The sequence below is a fragment of the Dipodomys spectabilis genome, unplaced genomic scaffold, assembly GCF_019054845.1.
Source record: "Dipodomys spectabilis isolate Male_0828 unplaced genomic scaffold, ASM1905484v1 ptg000207l, whole genome shotgun sequence".
Taxonomy (NCBI): Eukaryota; Metazoa; Chordata; class Mammalia; order Rodentia; family Heteromyidae; genus Dipodomys; species Dipodomys spectabilis.
This window is the reverse complement of record NW_024870884.1, coordinates 12020490-12034538: the sequence shown is the minus strand read 5'-3', so window position 1 is coordinate 12034538 and position 14049 is coordinate 12020490. Positions and strand designations below refer to the sequence as shown.

Below are 14049 nucleotides of genomic sequence, written 5' to 3'. Positions count from 1 at the left end.
CTCTGGGAGGCCTCCATGATAGTATCTGACTCCAGGGATTGCCCCATGAATCTTACTTTCCCCCCTCAAGTACGGAGTTATCTCCAAATCTGCCCACCTAATCCTGTATAACCATCACAAGGGCAAGAGAAAGAATAGGAATCTAAGGGATTCTAAATTACTCATAGGGTGGTAAGGGGAACCCACCTATAATATGGGACCACAGACCCTCAACGACCTTCATATTGGATTTTCAGCTTCCAGAGAACCCCAGTTACAACCAGATGCTGCTCACACTTAATCTCAGGGCATTTCAATTCCTTCACTACCTGCCAATGAGGCAGACAGATTTCAGTATTTCTCCTGTCCCCTTGTCAATTACTCCTTGCAAAAACTGGTACCATGGTGTCAGGCAGCAAAGCCTTTATCAAAATCTCAGGAATCAAACCTAAGATTAGCACTCACAAAACCCGGATGTACTTGCCCAGTTTGTAGGTTTGGGAACACAGCTGTTACTAAAAGCTCATTTCCAGAGGTCCAAGGGGCATCAGCTTAAAGGCAGAGGAGATTTGACTGAACAGGTATTGGGCCCTACTTATAGCAAGGAGCTTAAAAACTACATGACTCCACTACATGACTATTATGGTAGCTGCCACCACAATTGTTCAGGGAAATAGCTGGCCAAGGTGGAAGATACCAGTAACAGGCCACACAGCAGGAAAGACTCTTGCCGATAAGCTTCACAGGGAACCTACTCAAAGCCCCAGATCAGTGATACTTACCATGATCTGTTATAGCCCCTGTGTATAACAATACTTAAGAAAAAGAGGTAAGTGGGAAAAGAGGCTCCACTAGGCCTCAAGAAGCCCTACTAAGAAAGCCTGGCAAGTCATCAAATCCAGCTTGATTGGGACCACAGTGAGACTATCCAATATCCCTAGGTATTCAGAATGGAGGTCTTAGCTTTGAGCATGGGCCCTACAGGCTCATCCTGTGTTTCCCAGATGACCACCAGCCTCAGAGGGGACACTTCCAGAGCCAAGTTCAAACACCACCTAGCATGACTGGGGGCACAGACAGCTAGCTTTCCAGAGCACCTTTCTAATCATGAATAGTAATAAGAGACACCGGAAAATTCTTTCAATTCCATACCACCAAGACTCTGATGTAACTAGGAGTATAAACTGGAGTTTTTGAGAGATATGGACATAACCCATCTAACAACCAGATCCAGGATTAAGCCTGAATAAAGCAAGATGTGAGCAAGATGTGAGCAGCTGTTTACAATCTCTTCTCTAAGTACTCTGGACCCAGACTGTGGAGACCAAATTGACTAATGAAGCCAACAGCTAGATGGAGGGACCCACATTATCTGTAATATCTGAAGGTGACTCATAGAACCCTAAGGGATATAATTGTATTATTCAATTCCAAGCAGTTACTCCAAATCTAGCAGGGATTTGGCATACAAGCTAGACTGAAAGAATGGGGGCAGAAACCAATAAACATAACCCCAAATAAAAGGTAAGAAGAACACCTCCCTTTGAATCAGGGGCCATGAAGGTTTTCACCCTTTGAAACACAGGCTGAGGAGAGTATCTGCTCTTTTGGGTTAGTTGAAGGTGGAGAGTTGCAAGGAAAACCATTTTGAACTGTTAAAAAATTTTCTGAAGAAAATGGCACTCAACAGCTTTTTACCTGCTCCTATTCAGCTATCTCAGGACTTTTGAAGCTGAAAAGAAGCAGGATGTAAACGTCAAAGCAGACCTCCTTGGTATCTTCCCACAGAGAACCTCCTCCTACGGGGAACAGAAAGGCTAGATACCGCAATTGTTAGGGGATTTTGGAGATGAAGTTGCTTTTCCAGAAATCCATGTGGTCCAGTATCTCCTAGATATGGGAATGACATAAAATTTAGGTCAAATATATTGCATATTCAGTTCAATCCTAAAAGAAGAATTCAATATGATGCAATTGCTGGACAAGGACAGCCAAAAGGTAACGTCATTTATAGCAAATATACTGACCAGGTTCTAAATGAGGTTATGAAAGTGGATGATGCAAACCTGCAGAGACCAGAAGAAGAGGCTAACGACCCTTCCACATTACCAAAGTGGCCTACATCGACCAAGTCACAGAAGGTGGAAAATGACCCAGGCCGCAGCAGCTCCAACGGCAGTCTATGTTACAGCCAGATGGGCAAGTAGACCTAAAACAGACTGGCTTCCACCTCAACATCACAAACCGGATAATCCCAGTACTGGGCATGGAATTCAGCTTCAACCGATAGCATTCCAGACACCCAGCCCCATGCAAACCTGGCTCCTCCATCCAGAGCCGCCCTTAGCCAGGACACCGGATATGGAAAACTTCTTTTTTACCTTTCCACATTTTCCTTTTTTGTATTTTTATTTGTGAATTTGCAGAATAAAATTCCTTCCTTGTGGAAGGAATAAAATACAATATAATAAACTCTTTCTGCCTGAACCATGTGGCAGTCTCCTTTCGGCAAACCCTACACAAGGGAGCCCAATAACCTGGCCCAGAGGGTTTGGCTTTTCTACAGATACCGAGGACACTTTAAGGAGGAGGTCAGGAGACTGGCGATTATCCACCTTCCCACATAAAAGCAGGATCATTTTCTAGAATTTAATCAGCCCTCGCCCCTTCTGGGTTAGACTCCTGTTGCCACCACGGGAAACCCTAATGACATCCAGTTACCCATTTATAGTGGAATGGAAGTTCTCAAGCCATACTAAACTTTCAACTTTCTTCTTATCTAGCCTCTACCTCCTAAGACTACTTTCCATAGAAGCATATGTGCATTCTCAGCCAAGGAAGTGTTACTGGTGCCTTGTCCCAGACCCTGATGACATCTCAGGCTTATACCCCTAAAAATAACACCCTGTGTATCCATGGAGAATCAGAAACCCTTCATCACTAGAAACAGAGTAGAATGTAAGGTCTACCTGGGAGAATAGTCCCCTCCCCCCATCCTCTCCTCCTCCCCTAGAAGGACAGCACAGTAGCCTTAGCACAAATGGCCTACTGGAAACCAGTAATCAACTCTGAGGGTTCATCCTCTGACTGCCAGTCACTGCCTAATGCTCTGAGGTCCAGGCCTCCTCCACCCAGTCACACCCTCATCCACAAGGTCACACCCAGATCCAACCTGCCAAGCCCTCTTGGGCCAGGCCACACCTGCTTTCCCCAGAGGCTCCCTAGGCTCTGAGGTCCTTTCTGAATCCCCTGTGGCCACACCTCCTCCTGGCCCTCCCCTATTTAATCCCTCTCCCTTGCCCTAAACTTTCACTCTCTGCACTGTGGTTTCCAGCTCAGGCTGGCTGGCAGTGTGTTCTCCTTCTTGCTCTTGCTTTTGGGTAAATCAACTCTTCCCAAAGAAGATGGCGCTCACCAGCTTTTTACCCGCACCTACTCAGCTATCCCAGGACCAACATGAAGCTGAAGAGAAGGCAAGATCTCACAGTTCCTGGCAGACCTCCTTGGCCTCCTCACGCAGAGAACCTCCCCCGTATGGGTGCCGAAAAGGTTGGAATCCTCGCTCGCTAGAAGATTTTGGAGATGGAGGTGCTTTTCCAGAGATCCATTTGGCCCAGTATCCACTAGATATGGGACGACAACAAACCAGGGCCAATGCGCTGACCATTCAGGTCGATCCAGAAGGAAGAATTCGGTACGATGCAGTTGCTCGACAAGGTCAGTCAAAAGACAAGGTCATTTACAGCAAATATACTGACCTGCTGCCACAGGAGGGGATGAATGCCGGTGATCCAGACCCACAGAGACCCGGCGAAGAAGCTATTCAAGAGATCACAGCAAAGACAAGGGTAGCCTTAGAGAAGTGTGTGCAGCAGAAGGTTGCCTCAGCCATGCCAGTTCGGGCAGCTGATCAACTGGCTCCTGCTCAGTATCTGCGATACACACCATCTCAGCAAGGAGTGGCATTGAACTCTGGAGCTACACAGAGGCTCATTCGCATGGTAGAGATGCAGACAGATCCAATGGAGCCTCCGAGGTTCCGGATCAACCAGAAGATTCCCCGGGGACCACCTTCTCCTCCTGCACCTGTCATGCACTCTCCAAGCCAAAAGATGACTGCCAAGGAGCAACAAGAGTGGAAGATTCCTCCTTGCATCTCCAACTGGAAAAATGCAAAGGGTTATACAATTCCCTTAGACAAGCGACTGGCCGCCGATGCAAGAGGACTTCAGATGGTACACATCAATGAGAACTTTGCCAAACTCGCCGAAGCTCTCTACATTGCCGATCGGAAGGCTCGGGAGGCTGTGGAAACACGGGCCCAAGTGGAGAGAAAAAGGGCTCAGAAAGCAAAAGAGAAGCATGAAGAGAAACTTAGAGTGATGGCCCAAAAAGCCAGGAAGAGGAGAGCTGGCATCAAAACCCGTGTGGACAGAGAAGATGGGGAGGCCTGTGGGAGGGAGGAGATCCGGCACGAGAGGCAAAAACAGAGACAGCACAACCGGCATCTTTCCAGGGCAGCTGCTGAGAAGAGATGGAAACCAACGCAGAGGAAGGAACATCGAGATATCACTGAAGTCATTGCTCTGGGTGTCCCCAATCCTGGAACCTCCAAGGAAGTTTGGTATGACCAGAGGCTCTTCAACCAGTGCAAAGGTATGGACAGCGGATTTGCAGGTGGAGAAGATGACATTTACAGCGTTCATGATCTCACCTGGAGAGGTGATAAAGACATGGCCCAGACCATCTATAGGCCCAGGACAAATCTGGACAAGGACATGGATGGTGATGACCTAAAAACCAAAATCCAGTCCAACAGCTTTCTTCCAGTTCAAGAGTTTTCCGGTTCAGAACATAGGCAGACCGCCAGAGAAGGGCCAGTGCAGTTTGAGGAGGATCCTTTTGGTTTGGACAAGTTTCTGCAAGAAGCTAAACAGCACAGTGGCTCCAAAAGACTTGCAGATACCAGCCGACCTGAGGAGCATGAGCATGAAGGCAAGAAGAGGAGGAAGCCGTAGATACTTCTCTCTTCCCACTCAATGAACTTCATCCAGAACCCTAGTGATGCAAGTCGTGGGGATATGCTTTGGAAAGGGTCACAGTAAAATCCAAATCTGGATCCACTCCAAATGGATCTAAGACCTCGGAGTCAAAGCAGACCCTCAGAAAATTTTACAGGATGGAAGAGGAGAAAGCCTAGGTCTGCTTGACACAGGCCAAAATTGTCTTCAGAGACCCAGAAACACAACAAATCCAAGAAAGCTTGGACAAATGGGGCTGCATGAAATTGCAGAGCTTCTGCATGGCACAGGACATAGCTCGCAAGATCAATAGAAAGCCCACGGATTGGGAGAAGAGTTTCACTAGCCACACAACGGACAAGGGTCTCATATCTAAAATAGACCTGGAACTCAAAAAATTAAATCCCCCAGCAACAAATCTTCAAAGAAACACCTACCCAATAAATAAGTGGGCTAAAGACTTAAAGAGAAACTTCTCTGAAGAGGAAAGAAGGATGGCCAATAGACACAGGCAGAAATGCTCAACCTCTCTAGTCAAAAGAAATGCAAATCTAAACAACCTTGAGATACCACCTCACCGCAGTTAGAATGGCTAGCTATAATCAAGAACTCTAATAACAACAGATGCTGAAGGGGATGTGGACAGAAGGGAACCTTACTGCATTGTGGGTGGGAGTGTAAACTTGTGCAACCACTTTGGAAAGCACTATGGAGGTTCCTCAAAAGACTACACACAGAGCTCCCCTAGGACTCAGGAATCCCACTTTGGGGCATTTACCCAAGTGTTTACAAACAAGACCACACTAAAGCTACCAGCATGACTATGTTTATTGCAGCATTATTTACCATAGCGAAGATATGGAACCAACCCAGATGCCCCTCAGTAGATGAATGGATCAAGAAAATGTGGTATATATACAGAATGGAATTCTATGCCTCCAGCAGAAAGAAGGACATTGCCCCATTTGTTAGGAAAAGGGAAGACTTGGAAAAAATTCTATTAAGTGAAGTAAGCCAGGCCCAATGAAACATAGGTCCCATGGTTTCCCTTATTTGCAATAACTAGTGTATGTCTGAGACAAGTAGAAAAGGTTACGTAAATTGATGTTCGGTGAAATAAACGCCAAAATGAGTATTCAAATTTTTTTTCTTTCTTGCAATTGTTACTAACATAGTTATAAGATGATTTCTTTGTTGCTTTGTGTGTCCCTCTCCCACCGTATAACCCCTGCTTTCACTGTATTTGATGTTGGTATAATTTGTGGAGGGGAAGGGAAGAAACACGTCGATTAAATAGGGATACAGGTAGACCCATCGCAACAATGAGATATACAAGTTGTTTTGTCAAAAAAATGAACTTTGGGAGGATTGGGTGGGTGGGGAAGGAGGATGGGAAAGGATGGGAAGGGTAAACAAAGGAGGAAGCTATAATAAGGAGGCTTTATAAGAAATGTATTCACTATATTGCCCATGTAATTGTAACTCCTCTGTACAGTATTTTCACAATAAAATTTTAAAAAAAAACGAACTTTACAACTTTGGCTGGGGTGGGGAGGTGGCAGATTGGAAGGGATGGGGAGGGGAAGCAAAGCAGGAGGCAACAATGCTTGATAATAAATGTACTCATTACCTTGCCCACGTGATTGTAACCCCTTTGTATGGTATTTTCACAATAAAAAAAATAGGAAAAGTTATTTTTAACGTTTCCACGTTTTCCTTTGTTTTATTTTTATTTGTAAACTTGCAGAATAAAATTCCTTCCTTGTGGAAGGAACAAAATAAAATACTATATAATAAACTCTTTCTGCCCGAACCATGTGGTGGTCTCCTTTCGGCAAACCCTACACAAGGGAGCCCAACAACCTGGCCCAGAGGGTTTGGCTTCTCTCTATGTTCTGAGGACATTTTGAGTGGGAGGTCAGCACAGTAATGATGATCAATTTTCTCACAGGAAAGTAAGAATCCTTTGTCAGATCTCATGAGATCTTGCTCCTATCCCTCCTTAGCCCATGTATTGGTCAAAAGCCTACTGCCATCATGTGAACCACTAAAGATATCAAGCTACCCATGTTAAATTGGAACAGACGCTCTACTTCTAAACTAAGCTTTCACCTTTCTTATTCAGACTCTGTTTCCTAAGTCTTCTTTCCCTAGAAGAATATCCACGTTCACAATCAAGGAACCATCTCTGCTGCCTTGTCCTGATCCGGATGACATCTCTGCATTCTATTCCTAAGAATGATACCCCTGTGTCAGCAGGAAGTAGCCCAGAGAATCTTCAAAAGGCTGGAATGTTCTGTGTACCCAGGATAACACCACTCCCTCCCCTTCTGCTCTCCTCCTCCTTTCCAGGAGAGGGCAGCATGGTAGCCTTTCCAGAATTCTCCTGCTGGAAAGCAGTAATCTCCTCAGTCAATGTCCTGAATGAGAGTCAGCAAAGGGCTCCAGGCTCTGAGGTCACCACCTCACCCTCTGAGGTCACCCCCTCACCCACCCAGCCCTGTCTCCCTAAGCCCAGCCACGCCCTTATCCACCCTGTCACACCCTGATAAGCCCAGTCACTCCCTCATCTGCTCAGCCCTGCCTGTTTCCACCAGTGAGAGGCTCCCTAAGCTCTGAGGTCATTTCCGCCTCCGCTGTGGCCACGCCTCCTCCCCGCCTGGCACTATATAAGCCCTCTGGCTGGTGCTCAGCTTTGTCTCTGGGCCAGCCTCCCTCCAGTGCAGGTAGGCGCTCAGGTTGGTCTTGCTCCCTCTGCCAGAAGAGCTTTGGGGATTTCAATAGGCAAGTGTCCAAAGAGCAAGTTATTTAAAGGCTACATAGAACTGGAAGTGAAGCTTCGAGAATTTGACAGATGCCGGAAGCTGTATGCAAAGCTGTTGGAATTTGCACCTGAAAATTGTACCTCCTGGATTAAGTTTGCAGAACTAGAGACAATCCTTGGTGATGTGGAGAGAGCCAGGGCAATCTATGAGTTAGCCATCAGCCAGCCTCGCTTAGACATGCCAGAGGTGCTTTGGAAATCCTACATCGACTTTGAGATGGAACAGGGAGAAATTGAGAGAACACGAAATCTTTACCGACAGTTGCTCCAACGGACACAGCATGTCAAGGTATGGATCAGTTTGGCTCACTTTGAGTTGTCTGCAGGAGAAAACCGAAGTGTGTCTAAATGCAGACAGATTTATGAAGAGGCTAACAAAACCATGCAGAACTGTGAAGAAAAGGAAGCGAGGCTTATGCTGCTGCAATCTTGGAGACGCTTTGAGGATGAATTTGGAACAGTATCAGATAAGGAGAGATTAGACAGACTCATGCCAGAGAAAGTGAAGAAGAGAAGAAAGGTTCTGACTGATGACGGGTGTGATACAGGCTGGGAAGAATACTGTGACTACATCTTTCCAGAAGATGAAGCTGCCAGCCAAGCTAACCTCAAACTTCTGGCTATGGCTAAACTTTGGAAGAAACAACAGCATCCTGACTCAGGATGCTTCCTCTAGATGTTTCCACATTTTGGTGTTTTATATTTTTATTTGTAATGTAAAATTTTGTAATATTGTAAATTTTGTAAAATCTTTCATAGTTGGAAGCAATAAAATAAAATAAACTCTTACCTATCTGAAGGATGTTGTGGTCTCAATTTATTGAAGCTTGCATTAGAGAACCCAACAGAGATTCAGAGATTCAACTTTTGTATATTTCAAAAGAAGATCAGGAAACTAGCGATTATCAACCTTCCCACAGAAGAGCAGGACAATACTGTCCTATATGTTGTATAAATGTTAGTTCTTTGTTTTTATATGAAAGATATTGAAGTACAACTGTTTATTTGATAGTATTACTTAGTACATGTATAGTTTTTATCAATTCACTGGGGATGGACATTTGGCTCAGACACTTGAAGCTGTTAGGAAGGAACACCCACATTGCAGACTTTGGATGGACATCCACTTTTAGTATACTTGTTTTGATTCCAAGAAAGAGATTGCCAAGTCCTATGGTAGGTATGTATTTATTTAGAAGCTACTATAAAAATGTCACAGTGCAGATCAGAAGGAACAATTCTCCCCAACTAGAGATCCGGCATGTGAAGTACTGTTGGAAATGTTGACCATGTTAATTCCATCATAGGTCTTCATTGTAAGCACCTCTCAGGCTTGTTTCTTGAAATGTCACATCTGACCTCTCCCTGTGCCTGGTTGACTGGATTAAGGAGGTCTGACCAACAACTGGACCCAAAATTAAATTAATAAATAAAATAAAACCAGCTAGGTAGGTGGGCACTGGTGACTCAAGTTTATTATTCTAGCTAGTCAGGAGGCTGAGATCTGAGAATTGAGGTTCAAAGGGAGCCTGAGTAGGAAAGTTTGTGAGACTCTTTTCTCTAATAAACTACTCAGAAAAAGCTGGAAATAGAGCTGTGACCCACTAGTAGAGCACTAGTTTTGAGCAAAAAGAAGCTCAGGGACAGTGTTCAGGCCCTGAGTTCAAACCTCAGGACTAGAACAACAACAACAACAACAAATCAAACCAAAAAACACACGTTTGTTCTTGCCCCTGGTATGGACATGCAATTGGCTCTAGTACCACATTGGCTACCAGAATCTGAGGATACTTCAGTGCTTTGTATAAAATGATGTGGGCAAAAGCTGGTGGCTCACACTTGTAATCCACCTACTCAGGAGGCAGAAAACTGAGATTCAAACCCATCCTGAGCAGAAACTCTAAGGCACTCTCAGCAAAATGTTAGACTAGATGTACGGTTTAGAACGAGAGTTTCTGTTCCAATTTAACATGGGTAGCTTGATATCTGTAGTGATTCACATGGTAGCAATAGGTGTTTGACAAATATATGGGCTAAGGAGGGGTGAGAGCAGGGTCTGATTAGATCTGACAAAGTAATCTTACTTTCCTGTGGGAAGGTTGATAATCAATACTCTCCTGACCTCCCACTTAATATGTCCTCAGAATATAGAGAGAAGCGAAATGCTCTGAGCCTGGTTGTTGAGTTCCCTTCTGAAAGGTTTGATGAAAGGAGACTGCCACATGGTTTAGACAAGAAAGTTTATTTTATCTTATGCATTATTTCCTTCTACAAGTTTTCCAATCAAAATGTAAAAAAGGAATACACAGAAACATTCAGAGGAAGAGTTCCAACACATGTGTTCTGGCTGAAGGCAGCTCTGGCAGTATACTGCTCTGATCAAAGAGAAAAGCTAAAAGCAAAGAAGAATCTAGAGAAGTACACTATGTCTTATTTCACTAAAGTCAAAGGCTTGATAGACATGAAGCTCTTAGAAATGGTCCCCATACAGCTTCCTCTGTTCTTTTTTATGTAGTCAGTCATGGGGCTTGAACTCTCAGCCTGGGTGCTGTGCCTTAGCTCTTCAGCTCAAGGCTAATGCTTTACCACTTGAGCCACAGTGCCACAGACTCTGCTGTTCTATAGGAAAAGTGTGCTTGTCTCCCACACCAGAGATGCTTGAAAAGACATGTATTGTCAGAACAGTCTCCAAAGGGATAGGGGTGGTGGATGAAGTGCTCCATGGTCAGACATGGTTACACCGCCTCTCTGACAGGAAGCCCACCATGACTAGTAAAAATTTGCACAGGGTCTGCATGAGGGACTAGAAAATAAACCCTTCTTTCCAAGCTTGGTTGTTTCCACACATTGCAGAAAATGTAACCTTAACTGTACTTTGCCACTTTGAGACAGAATGATTGAATGCAATGGAAAGTTCTGGATAGGCAAGTCACAGGCCAATTCCAATTATGAAAATGTAAACAAAGTCTTAAAAAGTTAAGCTAATTATGACCACATGGTGATATGATAAATGAAGTAATCCAGACCCAAAGAATCACAGGTCCATGGTTTCCCTTATTGGCAATAATTAGTGTATGTCTAGGGTAATCTTATCAGATGAGCAGAATAGCTCAAAAGCTATGCACATACCACCATATAAGATGATGCTAAGGGAAATGAACTCCAAGATATGGACACAGAGGTTTTTCTTTGTTGTTTTTAATGTACTATGTGATTTCTTGTTTCTCTTGTCTGTTCTTCCCCCTATGGTATATCCATCCCCTGTTGTCACTGTATTTGATTTTGGTACCCTGGATTGTGTATATGTTTATTTGAATTAGAAAGAGAAGTGAACAACAGAGTCATGAGACAAAGGACAAGGGGGGAACCAATGCAACAGTGACATACACAAGACAAGATGCAACTTGAGGGGGATTGGGGAGATAGGGAGAGTAGGAGAAAAGCGAGGGAAGGGGTAAGAAGTTCAACAAGAAATGTACTTATTACCTTACTTATGTAACTGTAACCCTTCTATACATCACCTTGACAATATTTTTAAAAAGCAGTGGTGCTGGGAAAGCTGGATAGCAATATGTAGAAGACTGAAGGTAGAGCCTTCTCTTCCCCCCCGACAAGCTATTTAAAGTAGATCACAGATCTTATGGTAAAGACCTGAAACTGCTAGGGGAAATCTGACACACACATACACAGACAATTGTCAGAATCAAGAGACAACACACAGAATGGGAGGAAAATTTTTGGCTATTAAGCTTTTAGCCGATGAATAGCTGGCAGATTATATAAATAGTTCCCTAAAACTTACAAACACCCATAATGTCCTAATAGTCATCTACTCAAAGTTTGTGGATATCACCAGAAGATTCAGGGACATGATTGTCCTGAGCAATCACAGGAAGAAAGCCCACATGCCTGGAGAAAGAGAAAGCATGAGAATTTCCTGCCACTTATGCAGATATAACAGGGAAGTAGACTCAGGAGCAATAGGAAGATAAAGCCAACAGGGCCTTAGGAGAATATGCTAAGCCTAAGAGGTTAAGACAGGAGAGTGCAAAGGAGAATTCCATTTGATTCCAGTGGGGAGCTGCTGCTAGGATGCCCTCTGGAGGCCAGATCAATGACAGTTGTATTGACCTCGCCAAAAAAAGCCACATCATGGAAGCAGCATGTGACTTATCAAGAGGCAGTACCAAGACAGAAGCATCTGGAACCCTCACCAAAACTTAAGAAAACCAGGCAGAAGTAGCCTAACAGGCACAATGCACAGGGCAGCAGGGCCATGGACAGGAGAAGTGCTTCAGAATGAGGAAAGCCGAGTAGGACACAAGCAGGGTAACTGAGCACCCAGGAGGGAGCACAAGGCTTATACTTGCAGGGAGAGCTAGTTGTGCAAGATAAGCCAACAGGATGCAAAGCTGCATCCCAGAAAAGATGGAGATGCTGTAGCCCTCATGGTTCCCCTAGAGATGGCCATACAACTTGCTACCATGAGCAATATAGTCTAGTATATGTTGTGCCATACCTGGAGAGTAAAGTAGACAAATAATAGCACAAAACTTGAAGGGTATTGAAGGACAACAACAGGTTTAGAATATACCTGTAAGAATAAAGATCAAAGAAAGGGTTCGACCCTGACCTCCGACAGTCACATAATGTATATACCACCTGCCACATACAAGGTATATGTGCTGCCCAAGTCCAGGGATGGAAGCACCATGTATGAGGGAGAGATCACGTTTTACACCAACCAGCAACCTTGCAGACCAACTTTCCAGATGCCCAAGCAATGAGATGGGTGACATACAGGTACACCTACCCTAGCAGGTAGAAAAACAACTTGAAGACCAGGAATATAACTCAGTCATCCACAAGAAAAAAAGGTTTCATTTCATCCTTAGATGCATCTTCTCCATGGCGTTTAACCTGGCTTAGCAAGGTCTCAGCATGACACATCCCTCCATAGTGGGCTGCTGTGACCACAGAGACCCTGGAATGGGTTTTGTTCCCAGCCCGCAGGTGCAGACTCATCTCCAGGCTCTGCCACACCAAACCACAGAACAAGATGCCTGCCTCAAACTTCACCAACTTTCAGGAGTTATGTAGCACCAAAGAAGACCTGTGGACAGCTTCCAGGCTCTCCATCTAGTCAAAGATAGTCTTGAGATCACTGAAGAATAGACCTTGCATAGAATTGGATTAGACAGAGATTATGACATTGGGACAGTGCTGCTCTCGTCTCGGTAGGCTCATGGATAACTCCCACTATGGCTAGTCAACAAACAGGTTCAGATCCAAGAAGGCCTCTGATCTGATATGGAAGGCATGAGTGCCTCTGCTTTGAGCCTTGTTTGAAACGATACTCAATGTGAATGGGATGTTCTGGAGGACAGAAGAGGATATAATTCATCTCCTGTGCTCTTTTCTGAAAAGAGGAAAGTTACTGCAATCCTGGAAGAATAAAGTTCAAAAATAGAACCAAGTATGTTTCCATATTTGTCATATGAATGCACCACTCACAGGATAATTGTAACTCTTCAAACTGTTGTCCAGAAGACAATAAAGTGAGGCAAATGAGAAAAGTGCCTAAATGTTACATCACAGACTTCCTGTGTTTGTAGTGACAAGCATCTTTGGGAGATCTGGTGTGTTTTTCCCTTTTAGGCTAGGTCACAAGAAAGGACTCAGGGAAGATTTCTACTTCCAATATCTGGTTATGTTTCAGTGCTGGACATGTACACCAGATAGAAAACATAACAACAGCAAACACAGAAGGAACTAGGTCCAGAAATATCCCTTGCTTGACTCAAGCCAGATGGTGGCTGCCATCTGTAGGGAGCAGAGTTCAGAGATCCAGGACTGGTACACCCAGATCCAGGAAGCTAGCCTGCCTCCCAGCCAGAAGTCTTTAGTCTCAAGTCTTACCTATAGGTTAAGACACCCATATGTAGTATGCCATCTTTGTTGTAGCTCTGTCTTTGCTCCTGCCCATTCAAAGAGGTGAATAACTTAAAAGTTATGTGTCCCAAGCACATTAGGATTTCAATTCTAGAGAGTTTGGAAGGAGCCTGCCAGAGTCAGTATTTTGCATCCTAATACCTTAAACTTCACCTCCTGACCTGCTGCTAAGAGGCTAGGACAGGTTCCTGGAGTCACATTTTTTTCTGTTTTTAGGATTTTTTTTACAAAAATGTCTTTATTGAGATTAAGTAATTGCATAAATTTCACAGT

The 14049-nt window shown here is 44.3% G+C and overlaps 1 protein-coding gene across 1 annotated transcript; it reads left to right on the top strand.

Moving 5' to 3' along the window:
- The first annotated feature begins 3383 nt into the window (after positions 1-3383).
- On the top strand, positions 3384-5061 carry LOC122122343 (SNW domain-containing protein 1-like). Its single transcript, XM_042696503.1, has one exon. The coding sequence runs from the start codon at positions 3384-3386 to the stop codon at positions 4995-4997; it is 1614 nt and encodes a 537-aa protein (XP_042552437.1). The 3' UTR covers positions 4998-5061.
- Positions 5062-14049: the final 8988 nt, after the last annotated feature.

Bases quoted from the DNA above. Each gene is read 5' to 3' on its own strand.
- LOC122122343 (XM_042696503.1), top strand. From the start codon at position 3,384: ATGGCGCTCACCAGCTTTTTACCCGCACCTACTCAGCTATCCCAGGAC.